General features: G+C 32.5%; 1 protein-coding gene across 2 annotated transcripts in view; it reads right to left on the bottom strand.

Annotated features, from left to right (window-relative positions):
• Window positions 1–25660, bottom strand: part of LOC131669101 (coatomer subunit alpha) — a 174728-nt gene extending 149068 nt beyond the window's left edge. For both annotated transcript variants that reach the window (XM_058943736.1, XM_058943745.1), the window contains exons 1-2: window positions 25545–25660; window positions 25187–25396 (exon numbers count right to left, since the gene is read on the bottom strand). In XM_058943736.1, coding sequence (XP_058799719.1) covers window positions 25187–25266 — 80 coding nt within the window. In that variant the 5' untranslated portion in view covers window positions 25267–25396; window positions 25545–25660. The remainder of the gene's footprint in view (window positions 1–25186; window positions 25397–25544) is intronic.
• Window positions 25661–26209: the final 549 nt, after the last annotated feature.

Genomic DNA, 26209 nt, shown 5'->3' with positions numbered 1-26209 from the left:
CTTTTTCACAGCTTCTTTGGCTCCTTTTATAGCCAAACGAATAACTACAAGAGCTCGATTGTTAGGCACACTACTTTTCGAGGCTACGGGGTAGGATCGCTTGAAATCGACATGCAAAATACCATTTCCGAAGCAAAAAGTCTTGCTCTTTCCGAATCTGCAAACAGATTTTCAAAATTTTGCGATCGAAAAACAATATGGCGGCTCAAACTTAGTGAAAATTTCATTTTTTATTTTAACTGAATTTCCTTTTTTTTCGAGTAAAGTATGTAACGTATACCTACTAAACAATTTTATTTCACTATCAGTATGGTTGTAGAACTTCTGTTATCGATTATTGATATTTTTGAAAATGCAAAATTTTAAATGGCGAATGAAAAATTGAAAAATTCTGAAAAATGAAGGAAAATGAGAAAATATATATTTCTTGTGTTTTTGAGGGTGCTGATTTGATATCTGGTGTTACTTTTTGAAAATTCTTGCATCGAAAATCAATATCGAGCATTCGAAATGGCTGATAAACTTAATTTTTTTTTTCTTGAGTTTTTTTCTTATAAAGTACACATTTTTATATGCTTTTGAAGCTAATAAATTGATATTTCATTATATAGTTATAAATCATTTTCAGTGTAAAAATTATGTTTAGTGAATAGTAGTAGTAAATAATTGAGTTACTGAGATGTTGAAAAAGTATGATCATAACTGTCAAAACATTTACAACATATGTATTTATCGCATTTTTCGCAAAAGTTGTTAGTACGTTAGTTATCACACTTTTCTCCTGATTTACATGTTTGTTGTGTATATCTTTGAGAACTTTGATGCAAACCATGGTAGGATCTGAAACATTGAACACAATAATGTTCTTTACAATCATAACAAGGAGTTCGATCTTTACATACCTTACATACTTTGCGTGCCGTAGGAATCATGACGAGTGAATGTTGAGATAGTGATTCTTCGCTTCGTTTCAAGTATACTCTTATGACATTCAAGACAAACTCTTTAGCTGATATTTTCTTACTATACACTAAATTATATAAGACCATACCATTAGTTAGTGATGATTGTATAAACCTACAAAACATAGGCCATGTCCACTTTTTACCATGAATAGTTGGTCGAAAATCACTGCAATGTTGATCATGAAGATCAACACCTCCCATAAACATATTATAAATTATAAAAACCAAAGAAAACTCTAGTGGAATTTTTTTTTTATACTTTTATCAGTTCTTTCCACTTCAGATCGTGGTGTAACACAGCTTGCAGTTGAAATGATAGAAACATTTTTAGAATCCTTTACTGTAACATAGTTTATGCCACTATTTACTTCGTGAGTTACAACATAAGTACCACGCTCAGATTTTTTATCGATGGTATGTTTTTTTTTAAAGTATCAAGTTCGGAAACTACTTCTTGTTTGTTAGCTTTCTGTTTTGTCTGCTTGCCTGCTTTCAAAGTTGATTTTTTCTTTGTTAGATTATTTATTTCGTTTTTTGCATTATTTTTTTTCGTTGCTTTCGTATATTTTTCTTTTACTTTTTTAGCTGCTTGTTTTTTAGCTGTTTGTTTGTTAGTCAATCTTTTAACAGTTTTAACTTTATTTGAAATTAGAGACTTTGTTTTTCTTTTATTTTTCTCTTGATTAGAAGCTAATAATTCTTTGAACATATCTTTAGTAAAAACTCGCTCGTCTCTTACTGTCCCAGTTGCTCTGAGACCATGTTTTTTCATTCGTATGAGTAAATCAGGTGAACTAAAATAATTGTCAAAACTAACGTGGTATTTCAAAATTTCATCTGCCGACTTTCTCTGAAAAAATTCTTTTAACATTTTTATCACTACTCTAGAACCCAAAGCACATTTTTCTTCGCTACTTGAATCGTGACCACAGTAAACATCAAAATCTAATAAATATGCCTGAATTGTACAAAGCGCCCAAAGCTTTATTCCAAATCGTACAGGTTTATTTCTTATAAATTGTTTGAGTATGGTACGACCAAAAAATTTAACCATCATCTCATCGATCGAAAGGGTAGAACAAAAAAAATGAAATTGCTGAATATTTTTTCGAAAAAATGTTTATTATTTTTCTGACTCTCCATACTCTATCTACATCATTTCTATCTTCTTTTTTATTCATTTTAAATTTATTTTTTATATTTTCAAATTTATTACGCGACATGGTTTCAGAAACTGTATCGGAATGGTACAAAGAATCGTTAGACCAATAATCCCTATAACATTTATGACTGTTAATAATAGAAAACATAACTATCCCAATGAATTTATTCAAATCATCAGTATCAATATCTAAATCATTTTCAGCACTTGCTTCAATTATATGATCTTTTATTTCATCTGAAAAAAATAAATCAAACAACTCATCGCATGTTTTTTCACGTAAATTATTTTTTATCTCCTCATCCAAAAATATTTCTGATTTTGGTATCGAATCATAAAATTTTTCTCCATCTTTCCATACATACTCATGTGAAGGTTCTAGTTTTTTATTTGAAGAAATGAGGGATTCGTCAACTATTTGATACCCTTCTAGACAATTGCGTCCTTCAATAATCTGAACACTGTCAGCTGAATCGTTTTCATTGTTTGATTCATCTCCACTTCCAATATCATCAGGAATCACAGCAACGTTTCTAAATAAACTTTCGGGTAAATTATATAACGTTTTATCTGTTCCGTCAATATGATCGGAATCTAAATCCATAAGCTCAGTAGTTTGAACAGTAATGCTACTGTCGGATTGCTTTGCGTTTTTCTTTGGCATACTTTACACCAGATGTTATTATGTAAAGTTATTCAAAATTATAATATTATGAGGTTCAAAAATATTATAATAAATCAATCGCAGTAGTAGTCGAAGTTTTTATATAAATTATTATTATTGTAATACAATAGTAATATAAATTTTGTAGTTTATTTTCTTAAATATACAAATTTGCGGAAAATATCGGGTACCTATATGGATTTAGGATTGCAGATTTTACTGTGTGACGTCGGGGTCACTCTCAGGTACGCTTGGAGCAAGCGTAAACTCAGGGTTGCTCTGATTTGGCTATCGTGTAACACACAAGCCGGGACGAGCAATATTGTTGCGTTGAGAAAACTGTATGCTAACGCGGAATGTAATAACCAAATGTTATTACGAACACACCAGACTCACGCTTAATGTGTTCTTAAGGGACTTTAATGGAAATTCACCAGACTCACGCTTAATGAATTTCCAAAAGAAAGGCGGATTACTTAAAGAAAGAAAAGGATAGCCAGGTTTAAGATTTTACTTACTTTTATTTTATCAATTTAGTTATTATTAAAGTTGCGTTCTCTCTCTGCTCTTTGGCCTCTTTCTCTCTCTATATGCTCTGAATATACTTGGGTGATTTTTCTTCTTTGATGCTTCCTCCGGGACTCACTCACTGGTAAAAACTTCTTATTAGGGACTTCCTGGTGCTCACTCCGCACTTACTCTATCTGAACTTGACTTCCTCTAACTTAACTGACTGAACTTAACTTACTCTCCAGCCTTGTACAGAGCTTTTTATAAGCCGTGGGTGGTTGGGTGGAAATCCCTTTCCTCAGGCCCATGAAGCGATAACGGCTAAATTTTGTATTGGTCGGAAATTTTCTAATCATATCCAGAATTTCTTTATTGGTTTGTGGGCGTGAATTTTCAGAGAGAGAAAGGGCGGTCCCTTTTTAACTTGGGCCCTTTTCTCCAGAGATGGCTCTCGGAGTGCCACTTTTAAGAGCAAGAGTAACGCTATAGCTTATAATTACTTATACATAATTGTACTAAACTTAATTAATTATGACGATACATAGTGACTATTATGAACATTCAGAAAAATTCAAACCTTTTACGATTTATTATAAAATACATTATTGTTCTATTTATTGGTTATTCGGTGACAAAAAGGTGCGCATTATAATGGCTTACAAAATTGATGAAAATCTATTTAATATTACGGATATTTCCTTAAAAATCGGTGGGAAAAAAAAGATAGATTGCATTTTTATGGTCCCCTTCCATTATCAGCGTGATAACACTTCACGATGTATACGCGATGATCGTAGGCCCCTGTCAACACATACGTGTGGGACAAAGCAGGATAGAGCGTTGATTGTAAGCTTGAGTACGCAGGCTCGGGCCACTATCAAAGTTTATATTTCGAATGCGTTTTCATCGTAGGAAATCAGGAAGGTTCCCACTCCGTTCGTCATATTTAATAATTAAATATAAAAAAAACTAAGTTACGGCTAGCCGTCACACCCCCACACTTAAACGATTGCTAGAGGAGTGCAACGAGGAAGAGCAATCGAAATTTTTATTCTAATTATAAAGATCTTGTCGTATCATGCTGTAATCAAGGTTTTATCATTATTTTTATTATTTTATTAATCTCGAAGATCTTACCCTAACATGGGAGGAACCCAAACGATGGTTTAACTGCTTGAGATTGTGATGCTGGAATCGAATTACTCTGGTTGTGTTGTGTTATTTCATTTTCTGTTGTATGTAGAGTCGGATATAACTCCTGTCCAGGAGCGGTGGCAATATTTGCTGGTGATTCTACATCCCTTTTCGCTTCTGTGGGTTTTGGTGCTAAATGTATCAGAAACGTAGTTAAACTGTTCCATATGGCCCCAATCAGATGAAAAGACCATCCATAAATGCTATGTAGAGTTATTCCATTGATGAGGACTTCTATTAATTTTTTTGTAGTTTGGACAATTAGTATAATTGCAAGTATACCGGCACTGAAAGTACCAAAGGTCATAAATTTCATCCACATTTTGCTCCAGGTATTGACTATTAACTGCTCCATTACATTCTCGTTCATTAACCTTCCAATTATTCCATTACTGTCTCTTATGGTGTGTCCACGAATTTCTCTGGTTACATCATTTATTACTGCAGGTTGCTCCAAGGGGAACAGGATTCTGTTCATTAAATCTTGTAGATCCTTTTCTGTATATATTCCGCTGGTGGCTAGTGAGGGAATATTCTGGTACCTCCAAGTTAATCCAGAAAAAGGCTTAAGAGTGGTGGGAGTTTTTGCTCTTGGTAAAAACTTATACCAGTCATCATTAAAGTAAAAGAATGTGGGTAGGAGAGCATTACAATCAACTACTGTCCCATAAGCCTTCAAAATATGTGTTTTTGGAGATAAAAATTTGGTATGGTTGTTATGGATTACTTTTAGTTCAGCATAACATTCGTCTCCTTGCGATACCTTCACATCAACGGGTATACACTTAACGATGTGTACTACCTCTCCTGCTGTCACAGCCATGTATCCGGGTCCTTTCATGAGATTATAGGCAAACTGATCGGGAGATTGACTAGCAATTGCAAGTGCATTTTTCATAATTTCTCTTTCTTGCTTACAGCGATGTACGACAACATCCTTGTACATACGACTTAATTGTACTTTTATGTGACGTTCTACATATACAAATTTAGAATTTACATACGCAAATATATCTAGGTTGTTCATTGATATTTTCTTACTTAGAAAAAATGCATTATTTTCGACAATATAAACAAATAATTTTGGGTGTTCAGTAACTATAATTTCGTAACCACATAGATTACGTTTAGATTTGGATATTAACGCAAAAGCAATGTCTTGTGTTACTAACGAGTATAATGTTTGTTCTATTTCACCTTCAATTTGATTAGCTGTTCCTTCATACAATATTTGATACCGATTAAATTTGCATACATCTTTAGGTACACTTTCCCAAAAAGTGTATCCTCCTTCAGAATCTATACAATGTTCACTACCTAAAATACATCTAACGCCACTACGTAATATTATTTGGTTATTATCTAAATCGACAGAAGCGGTATATTCCTGTAAAGTTACTTTTATTTTAGCTTGGACAACTACGGAATTCCAGCTTCCATAAGCATCGGAATAACTACCATAGGTACATTCTCCATTATGATCTACACTTCCTGCAAGTATAGCGGGTCTAACCGTGGTTTGATTAACTTTAATATCTCGAAATACATGTGAATTGTCAAAATAAAATGTACCGCTTTTGTGTAAATCATAACACGTTTGTTGGCTTACATCCATTAAATATTCTATTGCGCCATTCTCTATTATGGAATTATGTGAATGCATTCCACAATAATAAACAGTTCGGTCTACTTGGACTTTACATTGAATCACTTGAGCAGTTTCATAGTTATTTAACTGTAACAATTGAATGTACTTTCTTGTTACGTTTATTTTTGTAGAAGGCATTTCACATTCTTCCACGCTTAATAAAGATATAGTGGTTATATTAAGAGATCTTGCTCCGCAGTCGTATCCTATGATGGCTGTAACTGGATTAGTTATTGTTAAAAATATCAGTGATAATAGAGAAGAATGCATCATGTTTTCGGTTCTGTAATCAGAAAATATTTCATTATGTGTTCCTTTTGTTCATTTATCTATTGTTTGTTTCATAATATATATATATTTTGTTTTATGATTTATCTCATTTTATTTTATATTATATTATATTTTTCCTCTCTACCCCTTTTTCTATTTCGACTTATTTTCTTTGGTTGATTTGTTTATATGTGAAATTCGGAGTCTATTTGAATGAACTATTTTTGTGCCCTTTTTAGTCTCTATTTTGACATTATGTTTTGGAAGAATACCAACTATTTTATAAGGCCCTGAGTAATGATCCCCGAATTTCCCTGGTTTAGGTCCTGATTTTAAGAAAACGTAATCACCTAAACTAAAGTCTTTTGGATTTATATGTCTATCGTAATATTTTTTTGATTTTTCTTTAGAGCTAACTAAATTTTCGTAAGCTAATTTTCGTATACTACATAAACGCGCAACTAAATCTATTATATATCCTTTATATGTAGGTAACGTATCGCTTTCACGAAGGGGATTATTTGAGGGCATTCGAGCTAAGCGGCCAAATACAACTTCATACGGCGTATGTTTGGTACTTTCTTGTACACAGGTATTGTAGTTTAGGATAGCTAGGTCGAGCCAATCATCCCAATCGTTGTCAAGATCGGTGTATTGCTTTAAGTACTGAATTAACACGTGATGAGATCTTTCTAGGGAACCGTTCGACTGAGGCATAAATGCTGTGGTTTTTAATTTCTTTATTTTGAATCGCTTGGAAATACGCGTCATTAGCGAACTCAAAAAATTTCTGCCTTGATCAGTAAGCACAGCTTTCGGACATCCAAAAACACAAATGAATTTCTTAAGAAATGCGTCCGCTATTGTTGATGATAAGGTGTCTGCTAATGGGACAGCTAGACAAAATTTACTTAATTGATCCTGTAAGGTTAAAATGTATTCGTTTCCTTTTATTGTTCTTTTTAGAGGGCCTACAATATCCATAGCAATTTTATCAAACACTGTAGCACATGTATCAGTTATTATCATAGGTTGTTTGGTTTGTAAACGAGTTAATTTCTTTAATTGACATTCTAGACACTGTTGGATTCGCCTTTGTATATCGTCTTTTAGATTTTCCCAATAATATTCTTGTCTAATCCGGTGAAAGGTTTTTGAAACGCCACGATGTCCTCCAATTGGGGATTTATGGAATTCATAAAAGATTCCGTCGCGTTGTTCTAAGGGTACATACTTTAACTTATCTGTACAAATTATTAATTTTATTCCACTATTTCTAAAGACACTATCTAATAAATACTCTATTTCTATCCAACTTAAATTTTCTACATGTTTACTCTGAGCAATACAGACTTCAGTTTGATTAGTATTAATTAGTAAGTCTCTTAATATTTTTAAAGTAATGTGTATATAATCCTTAATATAAGTTAACGATTCTGGGCGGTCTCCTCGTATGCAGAGTCCAAATTGATGATAATTCTTCTTCTTCTTTTCTTTTGAGACTTCACCCACTTGTAAGATTACCTTAGTATTAATTTTCTTATTTTCTATTAATTTTCGAGCGCCTTCATCACAAGGTTGTCCATTGCTGCTTATAAAATAAGCAACATTGTCGTTGCGCACATGTATGGCTTCTTTAACCTTAACTATATTAGCGGTATTGTTGTCGTTATTTACGGACTCATCCGAACTATTATTCATTGAGTCCTCTTCGGAATCGGGATCTTGTATATTATGAGGTAGATTCTGATTGGGTTGCACAGGTATTTTGGGTATAACTCGTGCCTCACCTTCAAGTTCACTATCGTCTAGATCACTTTCTACGTAATCAAGTATCTCATTTCGAGTTCTTTCGGGGTAACGTTTTGAAACAACTTCGACAGATTCAGGTATAGGCAACATCTCTACGGGAGGTGTTCTTGGGTGTGGGATAATATTTTTATTATCATTATTAATAGGAATTTTCCGGGGTCGTCCGCGTGGACGTTTTATTGGTTTGATTTCTTCAGTTTCCTTTTGAACTACCAACGGGTCAGATGACTGTTCCAATCGTTGTGTTTGCCTTCTAGTAACTACATTTATTTCAGGAATTTGATGTGTTTTGTCTGCTTCGGTGATTACAGATATGTAACTATCATTTTCTTGTGTTGGTATTTTCCGTCTTCTAAAAGGAACGTAAGTGTCTCCTATTTTTATTGTCTTTGTGTCAAAATTAACACTTGCTTTACTAGAAAAAAGGAAATCAGATCCTATTATACCTTCGCAATTTACAGGAAAGTCATTTTGTACAATATGGAATTTCATTGGTATCTCAAATAATTTCAGTGTTATTGATCCTAAAGTTCTATGGGTTAAACCATTAAAATCTATTAGGTCAATTTGATCGGTCTCATCACGAATTCCTAAAGCATACTTTTCCTTTATTAGACTCTGTTCAGATAAACTATTAATCATATACTGTGTCCATCCGTATTTTGGATTATATATATTCAATAAAGGAGGTTCTTCGTCAACGAGTGGCGTATATAAATTATAAATTTTTCTATATTTTTTCATGTTACTATCACTAACAACAGGTTTTATTGCGTTACTTTCGTTTATGCTATTGTTATTATAGTTTATCTTCGTACTGGTGTTGTATAAAAAATTTTTACCTATGATTCCGTGATATGGCATTTGACAATTTGCAACAACATAAAATACTATTTCATTTCCGGCTATTGTTAACTTGACAAATCCACATTCTTGGTAATCATCTTCAGCAAAAATACTCTGCATGGGTAAGATATTGGACATTTGGATAGGTATATCGTCCGGTACACAACTGGATTTAATGATATTGGTAGTGGAAGTAGAATCAATTAAGAATTGAACCTCTTCACTTGTCTGTTTGCTAATATAAGAGTAAACTAGATTTTTAATTTCTCTATCATTCTGACGTATATGTTTTACATTAATTGGTTCTATCGGATTCCGTGATAATGCATCGGCTGTCGCATTGGCTTTACCTGGGCGATAAATTATCTCATAGTCATATTCAGAAATTTGGAAACGCCATTTCAAAACCCTGGTATTGAGGTCGGCTGACTTAAACCAAACTAAAGGTTGGTGATCAGTAATAATGGTGATTTTCCTTCCGAAGACATATGATTTGAATGCTTTGATACTGTGAATAATTGCGAGTGCTTCTTTTTCGTAAACCTCGTAATTCAACTCCGGACCACGTAGTACTCGAGAGGTGTATGCGATAGGTTGGTCTGATCCAATAGTGCCTTGCGAAAGTATTCCTGCTATTGCAATTCCAGAGGCATCCGTACGGATTATGTAATCTTTATCAAGATTTGGGAATTGTAATAATGGAGCGCTACACAGCAACTCTTTAAGTTCACAAAATGAACTTTCAATTTTATCTGTCCATTCAAACACCGTATCTTTTTGCAAAAGTCTGGTCAAAGGTTTAGCAATTTTCGCAAAATCTTTAATGAATCTACGATAATAGCCACATAACCCTAAAAATTGACGTACAGCTTTAACCGACTTTGGTCTTGGGAATTCCTTAACTGCTTCAATTTTTTTCGGATCTGGTTCTAGACCATTTTCACTTATTATATGACCTAAGTAATTAACTCGTCGCATTAAAAATTTGCATTTTCCAATCTGCAATTTCAATCCTGCTTTTCGTAATCTTTCTACTAACATTCGGAATTTGCGATCATGTTCTTCAAGTGTATTTGCATATATAACTATATCGTCTAAATACACGAACAGATCTAACCCTTGAAGTCCGCGGAGCAACGTATCCATTAAACGTTGAAAAGTCGCGGGTGCATTCTTCAATCCGAATGGCATACGCACAAACTCATAGTGACCGAAAGGAGTACTGAAAGCCGTTTTATGCGCATCTTTTGGGTGCATCTTGATTTGGTAAAATTCCATGGCGAGATCAAGTACGGAATAGAATCTAGCACCTCCTACTTGGTCAAAAATTTGTGTAATGTTAGGTATTGGATACGAATCAGCGATTGTTTTTTCGTTCAATCCTCTCATGTCCAACACCATTCTTCCATTACTGTCTGTTGCCTTAGGTACGATCCATATGGGGATGTTGTATGGTGAAGTAGATTCTTGTATTATACCAGCTTTTAGTAATTTTTCGACATGATAGTTAATCTTATCCTTCATCGCGTGAGGAAATTGATACTGTCTACTATTTACTGGTACATCATCGATTGTTCTTATCTCATGCAAGACAAGATCGGTTCCCGGTAACTTGTCGCTAGGAAGATAGAACACATCTCGTACTTCCTTAATGAGATTAACAATGTAACATTTTTCAGTATCGTTCAGGTGACCTAAATCTAAATAATCTTCTATGTTTTTATTACTATCTTCGTTGGTTTCATCTAAGATTACGTCGGCTATCCCTAAATCATTATCTACATCTTCTATATCTAATTCTTCGTTAACGCTGTCTTGTGCAATACTATAAACGTGTCTGACGGCCGAATTAAACGGTACTCCAAAATCTAAGGGTATCAATTCGTTTAATATTCTGTCAAACTCATCAGGACTAAGCTGCACTTTATTGACTTGTGGTCTTGGCATGATTTTTCCGAGATCTCGTTCTAATAATAGAGGTACAACAAAGTTTTCTCCTCTAAAATTATTAAATCCAAAGTCTATGATGGCTTTAGCTTCTTCGAGAAATAAAGCACCTAATATTCCTTCGTAAGTCATTCCAAAAGCATCATCGACTACATGAAAGATAGTGTAAGTGTCAAATATCCTTATTTCGGTTGTACCAAGAGTTGATATTATTTCTTTTCCTATTCCTCGGACTTGTGTTTTTTGCGTGGTATCAATTTCATTTCCAGGTGACAGAAGACGTTTCTTTATTAGATTGACTTCGGACCCGGTGTCTATTAGGAAATATTCTTTGGTACTAGTTGCTGGATTTAAAACTTTGACTTTTGGAGAAATCTTTTGTATTGCATTTATACTAACTTCTTCTATTCCTTCTGTACTATGTAAATAACAAAAATTGCTACATTGAACATTATTTTCTTGAAATCGTATGACATGATCTCCTACAATAAATTGTCGTGTTGCGAAATTTATTACAGAATTGCTTTCTGAAAAATATGTAGCCCCTAAAACTACTTCACAAGGTATTGGAAAATCATCTGGTACTAATTGAAATTCCGTCGGTAAACCAAATATTGATAGTGTAATTGTTCCTAATGTGATAAACACCTCTGACCCTATTCCCTTTAACTGTTTGCATCTAGTACTATTTATGTGTTCTGTGTAACTTTGAATCATTCCTATTTTCATTATGTTAGCTTCTGAGCCTGTATCAATCATAATTTGAAATTTAATATCACCTAAGAAGTTTGCGTTAATTATTGGGACTTTGGCTGAAATTTTTGGTTCATTTGTTACGGTATAAGACTGAGCGATACTTCCGTCTCTTGTAATTGATGCGCTTGATTCGAATTGGTCCTCTGCATCGCGCTCTGATGAGAGGACTGCTGCCCGTTTCCCTGAAACTGATGGCGATGTGGTTGTCTTTTTGGACAATTAGCAATATAATGGCCTGGTTGCTTGCAATAAAAACAATTAGTGTTTGGAGTAACACTATTACTATTATAGCATTCTTTTGCTGAATGGCCTGACTTGCGACAAACTTGGCAAATAACTTCTGTATCACGGTTGATGCTTAAGTTTTTGCGACACTCTTTCGCTGAGTGGCCAGGTTTATCACAAATTTGACAAATAACCTGATTTATCATTCTTATTTGTGTTCGAGTTCGGCAGTCTGCAGCTATATGGCCGTTTCTATTGCATATTTGACATTTGAGATGTGTTCGACAATCACCAGCAACGTGACCTTTCCTATTGCAAATTTGACATATTGTAATATTATTCCTTAACTTGGAGAAGCATGAATTTTCTTCGTGACCGACCTTTTTGCAGAAATTACATCGTTTACTTTCTCTAATTATACTATTGCAATTTAGGGCATTGTGGCCTTCTTTATTGCAATTTTGACAGAGGGTTATTGATCTGAAAGAACGAGAATTATTAGAGGCTCGTGCTCGCAATGTTGATTGTAATTCCAGGTCCTTTTCGACTTTTATGGCATTCTTTAGCGCATTCAGGATAGTGGTGTCACTAGGTAAATTTAGCCGAATTTCGGGCTTTAGTCCTCTTCTAAAGCATTCAAATATGTTTTCTTCAATTATCTGTTTTTGTGTAGGCGTTAAAGATTCTAGATTCTCTTCTTTCTTTTTGGCTTCAATAATTTTACTACTTAACAGTCGTAACCTATTTCCAAAAGTTAATACCTTTTCTTCATTCCTTTGGAACTCATTGCCTAATTCACCTAATAATTGATTTAGTATTTGGATAGGACCGAATATGTCAGCTAAATGATTTAATAATTCGTCTACACTAGAAAATGTTTGTCCTACTACTGTAGCACGTGCTTCTCCTTCTAATTTCGATCTTAAGCGTTTGGTTAAATTTTCTTCTATGTTTGGCGGTATTATACTTAATGCCTCTTTGCATCCTTCTACAAATTGGGTCCATTGGTTTGGTCTTCCATCAAATGTTGGCACTACACTTAATGCATCATTTAACGATACTACATGTCCTGGTAATGCTTTGGTTTCGGCGTATATTTCTGCTTCGCTATTGATTTTCGGCGGCATTTTGTTATAATTAATAAAAGGGATCGGTAAATCAATAATAGAGTCGCTTAAGGTATGTGAAGTGGACGCAGTTTCGACTTGGTGTAAAGATCTGTTTCGATTAAAATCTGGATCTAAAGCAGGACTGTCTTGAATATCATTTAAGTCAGGGAGTGATTCTGTTGATCGCTTTAGATTTCCGCCAACTTTACTAATTATCCAGCTGACACTCGAGGTTCTCGACTGGCTGCGTGTAAGTCGCTTATCCTTGCTTTCGCTCATTAATAAATATACTTATATAACTTATATACTTAAATATGCATTTATATATGTCAGACAAAGGGAGAAGAGAAAAAAAAAAATGAAATTTGTACTAGAAGGTATAAATTTATTTGGTGTTTTATTTTGCTAAATATTACAAGTATTTATATATTTTTACATAATTTTATGTTGACAAATTGTTAAGTAATTACAGCTTAATTAAGGAATTCTTATAATCTTTTATTAATCCGAAAAATTTGTCTATTCTAGATATCGGCTCACTAGCAGAGGATAAATTGGGAGAAGCCTTACAATTTACATTCTTTTTTGTTATAAGTGGTAAAGGCGGACTCAAAAGAGCTTTGGGGATAGAAGGAGGCTCTGAAGATTTCTTTTGTATCTTAATTTTTTTAATCGCGCGCAAGGATCTTTGTAAAACTTCGTAAACCTCCGGGTTTACTTTTGTACCATCCTTCAGTATTTTAAGTTTCTCGTCACTTTTTGCAATTTTAATAACAGCGTCTTTAATATTATGCTTTTTTTTTAATTTTTGATTTTCGCAAAACGGTATTTTGTATTCCCTCCTAAATGTTTGTTGACAACGAACACACTTTTCCGGGATAACAAAATGTCGACATAAACATCTTCGAAATTGGGCGACCTTTTCTTTCAATGTTGTAGGCGAGTTACTTGATGAAGGTGCAGATTGTTTGGGTGGACCCTGTACCTCGTCTTTTGGTGTTGACCAAATCTCTATCGGACGAGCTAACTCTATTTTATTCTGCTTAGATATCTCTTTTAATCCATTTTCATACTTGTCCTTTGGCAATCCTAACTCGTGTTTTCGAATCTCTCTCCCGAGAGCTCTTCGTTGTGTTTTAGTTAGCCGTTTTCTAGTTGTTCTATATCCTAGTTCCACTAGAATAATATCGAAACAAAGACACCAAACTTATATTAATACTATATTTCAATAATTAGAATGATTTTTAAAAAAGTCTGAACTTCATATACTTTTACTAGAAATCTCAATCTAATTTATTGTAATAAAACCTTATCTATTTCTGTGTATAAACTAAGGATTATCGCGAATTATTTTACTTATAATTGTAAATTTTCAAATGACTTTGCTAATTTATCTACTTTATTTGCTAAAGCCCTTTTTGAAATCGTATTCCTATTAATTAGTTTGTTATTAATTTGTACTTGCTTCCTAAGATTTTTAACTTGTTTCTTTAGGGCAGTATTTGTTTTGATTAAATCTACACAAATATTTCCTAAACTAGCTATTTGTTCAATTCTATGCTTATTCTCTAATTCAAGTTTCCCGACACGTGCGCTAAGACTACGACCGTTATTGTTTATTCTTGTGATATCGGAGCTATGATTATTAACCCTATTAATTACGGATATTTGACTGTCTTTTAAATGTGTAATGTCTTCGATTAATTCATCTACCGTGTCGACTATGTCGTTAGAAAAAGTATTAAAACTTACGAACGGTGGCATTACAACTAAAAGAAAGACCAAAAATCTTATCTATCTAAACAACAAAATGTTATTAAAACTTATTCGTTTGTAGAATTATGAAAACTGTATGTGAACGTTTTATTAAAATCTTATTTTTACAGATATATTGCGGCAATTCATTCCTTTGATATAAATTTTGAAAAAGATATTTATCTTTATTTTTACTTAAACTTCCTTAATTAAATCCTTCATTCTTTGATACTATTTATTTTAAAATTATTTATTTTACTTATAACAGGCAATTTTCTTATTTAAATTTTTCTAATTTGCAAAATTATTTCTTTCAAAATTTCTACTTTTATATTATTTTTCTCAGCAAGATTTCCTAAATTTCTTTTAAACACAATACTCTTTTATTTTTACTCCGAGTTTTATTTATTTATTTATTTTTAAGTTTTCTTCCGCAGGATTTCTAATTTCTGTAATTAATTTTTATTGCTAATGTATTTCTTTCCGACTCAGAGAAGATTCGTAATATTATCTCAAAAAATTTTCCTGTATGTTATTTTCAATCTTTCTAAATTAACCTTTTTATTTCTAAATACAATTTTTAGAACAAAACATAAATTCAAAACCCTCTTTTTTCTGTAATAAACATTTATTCTTATTTCTCTCTTCAAGGCACAAAAGAAGACTTTTCTTTGGACAAATTTTCTATTCTGATTTATAATTTTAAAAAATGATTCTTCTCTGAAAACTTTTTTTTCAAATTTCAAATACTTTTCAAACTCTTTTCTTAAACAACTTAATTTTCTTTATTTTTCTCTAACTCTTCTATTAATTTACTCATTCAAATTTCAATATTTTCTAAATTATTTCACTATTCTTTATTATAAAATAAATTCCCATTAATTTTCCCAAAATTTTCCTAAGTTCAATCCAAATAAACTCCAATTAATTTTCACTTTCAATTTAATCTATCTCCTTGTTTAACACAAAACTTATTTTCTATTTTCTCAATTAAATCAGTGATTTTCTGACTAATAAATTTGTATTCTTATTAAAAAAAAAAATTTTATTACTTTATTTTATTCTTCACAGATTTCAAATTCAACAAAATACTTTAAGTAGTATCTATTCTTAATTTTCTTTTACTCTAACTGATCACTGATATAATTTAAGAAAGGAAAACCCTAACAGTTTTCTTTGCAACAATTTAATCCCTCCGGGGCCTCCAAAATTTTTATGTGACGTCGGGGTCACTCTCAGGTACGCTTGGAGCAAGCGTAAACTCAGGGTTGCTCTGATTTGGCTATCGTGTAACACACAAGCCGGGACGAGCAATATTGTTGCGTTGAGAAAACTGTATGCTAACGCGGAATGTAATAACCAAATGTTATTACGAACACACCAGACTCACGCTTAATGTGTTCTTAAGGGACTTTAATGGAAATTCACCAGACTCACGCTTAATGAATTTCCAAAAGAAAGGCGGATTACTTAAAGAAAGAAAAGGATAGCCAGGTTTAAGATTTTACTTACTTTTATTTTATCAATTTAGTTATTATTAAAGTTGCGTTCTCTCTCTGCTCTTTGGCCTCTTTCTCTCTCTATATGCTCTGAATATACTTGGGTGATTTTTCTTCTTTGATGCTTCCTCCGGGACTCACTCACTGGTAAAAACTTCTTATTAGGGACTTCCTGGTGCTCACTCCACACTTACTCTATCTGAACTTGACTTCCTCTAACTTAACTGACTGAACTTAACTTACTCTCCAGCCTTGTACAGAGCTTTTTATAAGCCGTGGGTGGTTGGGTGGAAATCCCTTTCCTCAGGCCCATGAAGCGATAACGACTAAATTTTGTATTGGTCGGAAATTTTCTAATCATATCCAGAATTTCTTTATTGGTTTGTGGGCGTGAATTTTCAGAGAGAGAAAGGGCGGTCCCTTTTTAACTTGGGCCCTTTTCTCCAGAGATGGCTCTCGGAGTGCCACTTTTAAGAGCAAGAGTAACGCTATAGCTTATAATTACTTATACATAATTGTACTAAACTTAATTAATTATGACGATACATAGTGACTATTATGAACATTCAGAAAAATTCAAACCTTTTACGATTTATTATAAAATACATTATTGTTCTATTTATTGGTTATTCGGTGACAAAAAGGTGCGCATTATAATGGCTTACAAAATTGATGAAAATCTATTTAATATTACGGATATTTTCTTAAAAATCGGTGGGAAAAAAAAGATAGATTGCATTTTTATGGTCCCCTTCCATTATCAGCGTGATAACACTTCACGATGTATACGCGATGATCGTATGCCCCTGTCAACACATACGTGTGGGACAAAGCAGGATAGAGCGTTGATTGTAAGCTTGAGTACGCAGGCTCGGGCCACTATCAAAGTTTATATTTCGAATGCGTTTTCATCGTAGGAAATCAGGAAGGTTCCCACTCCGTTCGTCATATTTAATAATTAAATATAAAAAAAACTAAGTTACGGCTAGCCGTCACAACTGCAAGTACAAAAAAATGACTGTTCGCCACCTTGCGGCCGTTTTATAAGTGAAATATGATTTGAAATAATTTTATTGTAACTTTTATTATTTAGAAAATTAATGAATGCTAAACCTGTGGATTTTCGCTAGAAAAAATATATTTATAAAATAAATTAAGTTTATCAGCCATTTCGAATGCTCGATATTGATTTTCGATGCAAGAATTTTCAAAAATCAACACCAGATATCAAATCAGCACCCTCAAAAACACAAGAAATATATATTTTCTCATTTTCCTTCATTTTTCAGAATTTTTCAATTTTTCGTCAGCTATTTTGAATTTTGGATTTTCAAAAATATCAATAATCGATAACAGAAGTCCTACAACCATACTAATAGTGAAATAAAATTGTTTAGTAGGTATACGTTACATACTTTACTCGAAAAAAAAGGAAATTCAGTTAAAATAAAAAATGAAATTTTCACTAAGTTTGAGCAGCCATATTGTTTTTGGATCGCAAAATTTTGAAAATCTGTTTGCAGATTCGGAAAGAGCAAGTCTTTTTGCTTCGGAAATGGTATTTTGCATGTCGATTTCAAGCGATTTTATCCATTTTTTAAGACGATAAACCAATCGGTAGTCTCATGGTCGATTGGGAAGAAATGGGTTTAATCAGCCCAAGTATAAATTTTTGAAAGATTTATTAGAGCCTATTAATGGTATAAAGTTTCATGCTTTCAGCGAGCATGAGACAGTTGTTTCACCAGATAAAACACGACCAAATTCTATCATGATTTTTGACGATATAACCACTGAGAAGCAAGATAACGTAAGAGCATTCTTCTGTATGTGAAGACATAAAAAAGTAGATAGTTTCTATCTCTGTCAATCGTACGCTCGTATTCCGAAGCATCTCATTCGAGATAATGTAAATTTATTAGTTTTGTTTCAACAAGATCACATGAATATTAAACACATTTACAATAATCACGTTAACTCGGATATGACTTTTGAGAAGTTTAAAGCAATTTGTTTAAAATTTTGGAGAGACGATAATCATGGATTTTTGGTTATCGACAGAGACAGACCAATAAATCATGGACGATATAGAAAGGAATTTGATTCTTTTGCTATAAATATAGCGAAGTAAGCGGATGAAGATTATTTAACTTTAGAAATTACGAGCGTAAACATGGCTGACTTTGAAAGAGAAAAGAAAGTGCTCGCACAATTATCTGAAGCTTGTGATGCCATGAGACGCAAGTATCAACTAATATAACGCGGCAAAGCTGATTTAGAAAAGACACTGCACGAAACTTTTAAACCTATGGTTGATCCATTGAAGAAACTCGTAGATGTAACTACTGATACTACTACTATTACTACTACTGCTACTATTACTATTACTGAACAGCCAATGAAAAAGGAAAAGAAATTCGCGTTCTATAAAGTTTTCAAGTGAACAGTAACAGCTGACACTTCCTATTAATCTAGATATTTCAAGAGTACTGCTAATGAATTAAATTATGATTAAATGATAATTAAATGATGATGATGATGATGATGATGACACGATCTCGTATTGGCAGATCGACGATTGAAGGTGCGCGAGATAGCTAGGCTCGTAGGCATCTCAAAATACCACCTGGGTCATGTCCTGCATGAAATTTTGGGCATGAGAAAGCTGTCGGCGCGATGAGTACCGCGTTTGCTCACTCCGGACAACAAGCGCAACCGTGAGACAACTTCAGAGCAATATCTGACGCTGTTTAAGCGTAATCTGAAGGAGTTTCTGGACCAAGGAACAGTCGAAACAGTGGACTTTACCTGGCAAAAGTGCTCCGAAGAAGGCGAAGACTGCCCCATCGGCCGGAAAGGTGATGGCCACCGTTTTCTGGGATTCACAAGGTGTGATCTACATCAACTACCTGGAGATGGGCAAAACAGTCACAGGGCTGTAGTATGCCGAATTATTGGGCCGATTCGACGTCGAATTGCAGACAAAACGGCCCCATTTGGCGAAGAAAAAAGTGCTCTTCCACCATGACAACGCACCGGCTCACACCTCCGACGTCGCCATGGCCAAATTAGTCGAATTAGGCTATGAACTGCTGCCTCATCCACCGTATTCTCCAGATTTAGCCCCATGCGACTTCTTTTTGTTTCTAAACTTGAAAAAGTCATTCGCCAGGCAGAAATTTGAGTCGAATGAGGGGGTAATCGCTGGCACGGAAGCCTACTTTTCAGACCTCGAGGAAACGTATTTTTCAGACGGGTTAAAGAAGTTGGAGCATCGCTGGGCCAAGTGTATCGAACTAAAAGGAGACTATGTTGAAAAATAAAACGCGACTTTTCCAAAATTTTCGTTTTTCTTTTGTAGGCTAAGTACTTATCGGACCACCCTCGTAGGTTTTCTAATACTGATAGTTGTCCAGGATAATTGAATAGCATCTAAATTTTCATAAAAGATGGAACTACTATGGAAATTTGATTGGGAAATTCGAGCTTCAGTGCCATATCTACCACCCCATTGATTGATCAGTTTGACATCTTTTCTTTTTCTTTCGTCTTCCATCGTTTTTCCATATACAGCATTAATCATGAGCTTGTAAAATAATTTTTCAAACTCATTTTTAGCTTGTTTTTTTCAGTATTTAAATCAATAGTCGTTTCAGCCATAGTTTTAGTTTGAATTCTAGCTCTCTGTATATCTTTTTGAGTTTTAGTCCATATTTTAGAGCTTGTTTTAACGCTTTATAATGAATAACGTATCGTTCTTTATCATAAAGCGTTGTCAAAAGTTTTTTCTGTTTTGATCCAGGTGGTTTAGTATGTTCGGGATAAAGAGGGAGTTGCTTGTAGGATACTGTTTCAATACTAATGGATATTGAAGATTATGACAGTAGTTACGAGGAGGATTTCACTAATTTGTTACTTGATAAGAATGCAACCGTTACAAGGAAATTTTAAAAATTAGATGAAATCATTTATAATGAAGAATATATAGACTGTCTCCATTCACATATAAACATTAGTAAGCTTGAAATAATATTAGCTATAATGAAATTTTTCTTGAAATATCATATATCAGTTAAAGGAATAATAGATATGTTTAAGATGCAGAATATGTTCCTAAATAAATAAATTTTTCCGGAAAATTCTTATCAGCTAATAAGTTATTTAATTCGAGTTGGAGGTAAAGATTATCACGCTACATGCCCAGAATATAAAGTCTAACTTGAAACATTTGGAAAGGAACAGCGGACAATATTCTGTGAATTGCGCAATAATGATCCAAATTTAAAAAATTCATCATTCAGTTCATTTAGTGATTATTTTGTCGTTATTGATGTTATAAGTCAAAAACAAAATCTAATAGAAGCAAATAAGGATTTCTATATTGTTGTTGTGTATCGAAGAAATAAAGAAGATATTGCTGGTTATCGAGATATTTATGGTCAAATATATAAGGAATTGTTGCATCATTGCCAGATGATCACAAAGAGTCTTATGCGGCTGTTACATTCAATAGTGACGGAAGTCCAACTTTTAATAGTCCAAACTATTCCAGATAGCCAATTAAATAATGAAATCCCGCTAGTATACGTTCAAAGAAAAAAATTACTTTTGCGCTATGATTTGGCCGTAATAAAACAATCATGAAATATTTTCTACATCTTTTTGTCGACCGCAAAAATGAACTTTCCGAAAATGGAATAAGATACACAAGTATACAAATAATAGATCATTTTATGTATCACAAGCCAGCTATGGTATTTCCGAAGGATTTTGATGCGCTGAATCCAAATCTGGCCTCAGAATTGTTCCACAACGACAGGTTTCTGAGATATCCTAACATAAAAGTGCAAAAAGCACTGTTTTTTAACGTATTTGAGGTTATGCAGCATCGTAAATAAGTTTTATCACAGAAAACTATTTAAAGTACCTTAAAGTACAAATCTTCCCCTTTAAAATACGGTTGAGTTTGCCTAAATATTTTTGTTTATCGCCATGATATCGCATTTTGAAACTTTCATATTTATGAATTTCTCAAAATTCGAAAATCTATTAACCTATTAAGTCCTAAGTGGACGATTTTCTTTCACTCTTTTCAGTTGATCTTTTATCAGGAATAGAAATCAAGAATAGACATTTCTGACGTAAAATTGTCTGAACTTTCGATCTATGCTGTTAGAATATTGAAAAAATGCATGCTTGTGCGTTTGTATATACGTGCGTGTGCATTGACTTCAGATTCGTGATCAGCAAACCTTCCCCCCTCCCCTCCTCGAGTAACAATGTTCGTTGTAAGTTCATTGAACAGAAAAATTTGTACAACAAAGGGTTAATGGATTTTCGAATTTTGTGAAATTTTATAAATACAAAAAGATATTTGAGCAAACTCAACAGTATTTACAGGAGGATGATTTGTACTTTAAGATGCTTTGAATAGTTTTTAATGAAGAAACTTATTTACGATGCTACATAACCTCAAATATGTCAAAAAACAGTGTTTTATACACTTTCAGGGTTAGAATACCTCAAAAACCTGACCTGATAGAACAATTCTGAGGCAAATTTGGTACGCTGGATTCAGCGCACCAAAAGCCTTCGGGAATACTATAGCTCGCTTGTAATATAAAATCTTATATACCTGTGATATTAGTTGAAATATGAAAAAAGACATTTACATGTGTATGCAGTAAGTTGTTGCGTATATGCTATTATACGTGCGCTTATGCGGGGCAGTGTTCAATTCAATGCTTATTATGGGTGTAATTAGTTTCTGCATTCAGATGTTAGACTTCGTCATAATACTAACTACAGTATAAAATATCCCATACTAGATCATCATCCTGAAAGACGAACAGTCGATGTAAAATTTTAATTAATGTAGAGAGCAATACAATCAAATGCTTTTCGGTATAAAAAACGTAACTTCTTTGACACTTTTCAATATTTTCAATATAATTGATAGATTTATACCATGCTCGTTACACTGTGTTGATCTTGGCACAGGAAAACAATTTTCCAGTTATTGGTTTGTTTTGTCAAACGAGCCATATTCAATTCCTAAAAGTAAAATAAAGATAATAAATCATTATATGAAAAACATCCAAGTTCCTCCTCAAAAAGTACCACTGTCTTGTTCTTTGAATGATCCATCGCATTAGAAAGGATCAGAGTGGTTAAATTGGATTATTTTTTACAGTATACCGATACTCAAAATAGTATCTCAAGAGATTCCAGCATTTGAATCGTATTTAAATCACTGGCCGTTGTTAGTAGAAGCGTATTATATATTATTACAAACTGAAATAACTATAACAGAATTACAAAGAGCAATTTTTTTGAACGCTTACAATATTAGATATGATGTTCCAAAGACTGTGGTTTATATATACACGAATGGCGTTTTGGACCTAAACAGGTTGTTTACATACACACTGCAGATATGTCTAACGTGAATATTCTGATAGATAGGTTAAAAAAAGAATTATAATTCAGGGAGTAATATTATAACAAAAATAAGAAAAACAAATCACTGAGAGGGTGGAGATCAGGACTTGAAAGTTAGACCAAACTCTAATTGACACCTGAATGGATTACAAAGATAAAAGCTTCTTAGGCAAAAAATACTTGACAAGGGTCTCCTCTTTCCTCAATCTAGGCAGGCTAAAAACCAGAGAAAAAAGAAGGAAAGGCATGCAATTCTTAGTCCTTTCAATACCTTTAGTAAAACCAATGGAACGTGTACCAAGACAGCCTTTAGTAGCCTGGAATCTACTGTAAGGAGTTTACGATTGGTGAAAAAAAACAAAGAGTATAGCATCTATGCTGTGATGGTTTCTTCTCTTCCCTGAGAGTACTTATAGGGAGACTTGGAAAGGGAAGTGCTTGTGGAATTTTATGAGTTGCTTAGGAAAATGGTTGTCGAATGTACTACTGCAATAGAATAAAGGAGAATGCATACTTTGCTTCACTGAATCTTGTATCTATATTTAATTTAATCTGGAAAAAATTATTAGTTCAAATATTAATGTTCAAGCGCCATTATTTATCTTGTAAAAGTGCAAGTCAACTGCTAATTCTGAAGCAAATTCTAAAACATGAATGTAAGATCATAATCCGAGATTTTTATTAGAATTGTTCAGAAATATCATGCAAATGACAGTCGATCACCTCCACTAGTTTTCAGGCTATGAATTTTGTGTGATAATTGTTTAAATTGGAAATATGTCTTAATATACCCTTTTATCATTACATTCTCTCTTTTTACTCACAAAATATCACTTCTACGACAATTGACAATAACACAAGGGAAAAAACCTTGTTCACCTTGAAATTTCCAGCTTGTATATTTTAATCATATATTTAAGAAGCCCTGTACTCCGTGTGTGTGAAAATAAAAAAAATTAAATTTCTGTATATTATTCCATTCATCACCGATTTCAAAATTTTCTTTTTGAAAATTAAAAAAAAATCCTAATTCTAGAAATAAAAATTTTTTTCAAGATTACAAGGTTCTTGGTGATCACAGGACTCAGATCTGTACGCCCTGCTATAGCCAATAGTTAATCTAACACTAAAAACAGTCTATAGAATATTCTACTTTAATAACTATCAGTTAAAAGCTTATGAAATTATCATAAAATAGTATGGCTCGAAATCATGCTTGTGGAAAAATTAATTGAAATAATTACAGTTCCATAACACAAAATCTTTTAAATTTATTCAAAGTGTTTAAAGATTATGCTAAATTATGTGAAAACAATACAAAAAAAACTGCTAAATAACTTACTTATAATAAATATGCTTCTAACTTATTTATGTTTATCTCGTAGATATCAAATTTGTAAATATTAACTATTGTATTAAAAATATGATTTCAGTTAGTACGTACTTTCATAAAAAATCATTCAAAAATTTAATATTTATTCCAAGACTCAATTTTTTTTATTCTTTCAATTTACATAATTAATGTTCAATTGAACAAAAGTTTAACAAATTATTTCTATTCTTTTTGGGCGAATAAAACAGTACTCATCATCTGTAGGTGTCTTTAGGATTTCTTCTCTTTGTTAAAAAAATTTCTTTTTTCATCATTGAAATCACTTGAATATATCATGACAAAGTGCATCTTTAAAATAAAATTACCATATGTCCATTAACCCTTTAACCCTTGGATATAGTATTTGAATACACTTATATTTATTTAAAAATTTATATTTTCTTTTGTGCATATATTAATAAAAAGAGGACAACATATTCATTTGGATTCTAAACAATGAAATTCAATTATTGATTATGAAAATACATATATAATAGAAAAAGTCTATAACTACCTGCTGCCACTTACCCATCACTCACCTGTACCCTTACTTCCCTGTCCATACTATGTATTCCTTTTCAAACTCAGCTCAGAGAAAAAAGTGAAAATAACAATTGTTTGTGAATAATTATTGCCAATAATCGTATTATTAGCTGTCTATTTCATTACATGATATTTCATTTGAAAAGAACTTACTCTAGTATTAAAATAAACTATCAGATGTTACAAAATTTATACTTCACCAAAAATAAGAATAGTTTACAATAAGCGATTCCACATACTTTAATTATTTGTTATAATCAATGTTATTTCATATACATTTAAAAATTTTTATATTGAAGTATTAACTATTGAATACTTCCATAAATTCTTCTATATAAAAGTATCTTATAAATTGAAGATAAAAATATATTATCAATGATTTGAAAATACAGAAATTTTTCTAAATATAATACACAATTATTTTTCTTAAATTTTTAAATTCATAATTACAAAAAAAATCATACCAACCTTGCTAAAATCCATGGTCGTTTTGAATGAAATGACAAACCTTTTACTCTAGCAGATTTAGTTTCAAATTTGGTAAGCATTTTCAGAAATACATCTACTATTTGTTCAAAAAAGAAACAACATTACACTATACCAAGATTTTTTAAGTTCTCCATGTTTTCAAAAACATACACGTCAACAGTAATTGTAGACACTGGAAGATCCATTAACCTATCAACAAAAATTTTAATAAAAATATATAAACAATTGTATTCGAAAGGATTTTCAATGCTCGATCAAAAAATATAATACAAAAGTATTTTCGTTTACTTGTTCAAAAAATATGCAATGAAAACGTACTTGATTAAGATTGATTTACCTTTTTCTTCATATGAAACCGTTTCCTTGTTTTTTAAAATATTATTGAAATACTATTAATTTTCTGGTGTTAAAAATGTAGTTCTTTATTGAATATCTATTAAGAAAAGCAATAAAACCATACATGAAATTCTTCCATATACATATACTCCCGGTAAAATACTTTTACCTCCCCCCCCGCTGGGAAAAATTGTTTAAACTTTGAAATTGTCCATCTTTGAGGCAAATTAATGCACAGGGTCAAATAGGAATGCATTAAGAAAGCCTTTTTAAGAGCTTTCAAATAGCGTGTATCATGAATACAATCAAATGTTTTTTCTTTTTTTTCAAACAATAATTCAAGATTGAAAATTCTAAAAATTCTTGGCCATCTTTCATCTCCTGCCAAGCTTTTGAAAACAAATCACACATAAATTTGAAGCATGGTATTTTGTAACTCTTTTCAAACTCTATTGAAATCACTTTAATATAAAATTATTTTCATCAAATATTACGCCGGTATCAGCTGTTTCCCTAAAATTTTACACTTTATTTTAATTTTTTATATCTGTATATTCAAATGATAAAAAAACGTATATGAAAGCAAATCTTTCTTTTTCCACGTAGAATACCATGAAATTTCATTTTAGATTTTTTCGAAAAATAAAATTTTTTCGACCCTAAGCT

This window comes from Phymastichus coffea, unplaced genomic scaffold (assembly GCF_024137745.1).
Source record: "Phymastichus coffea isolate CEN01 unplaced genomic scaffold, Cenicafe_Pcof_1.1 PCOF00007, whole genome shotgun sequence".
In the NCBI taxonomy this organism is placed as follows: Eukaryota; Metazoa; Arthropoda; class Insecta; order Hymenoptera; family Eulophidae; genus Phymastichus; species Phymastichus coffea.
Note: the sequence above shows the minus strand (reverse complement) of the source record. Positions and strands in the feature narration are given on the sequence as shown.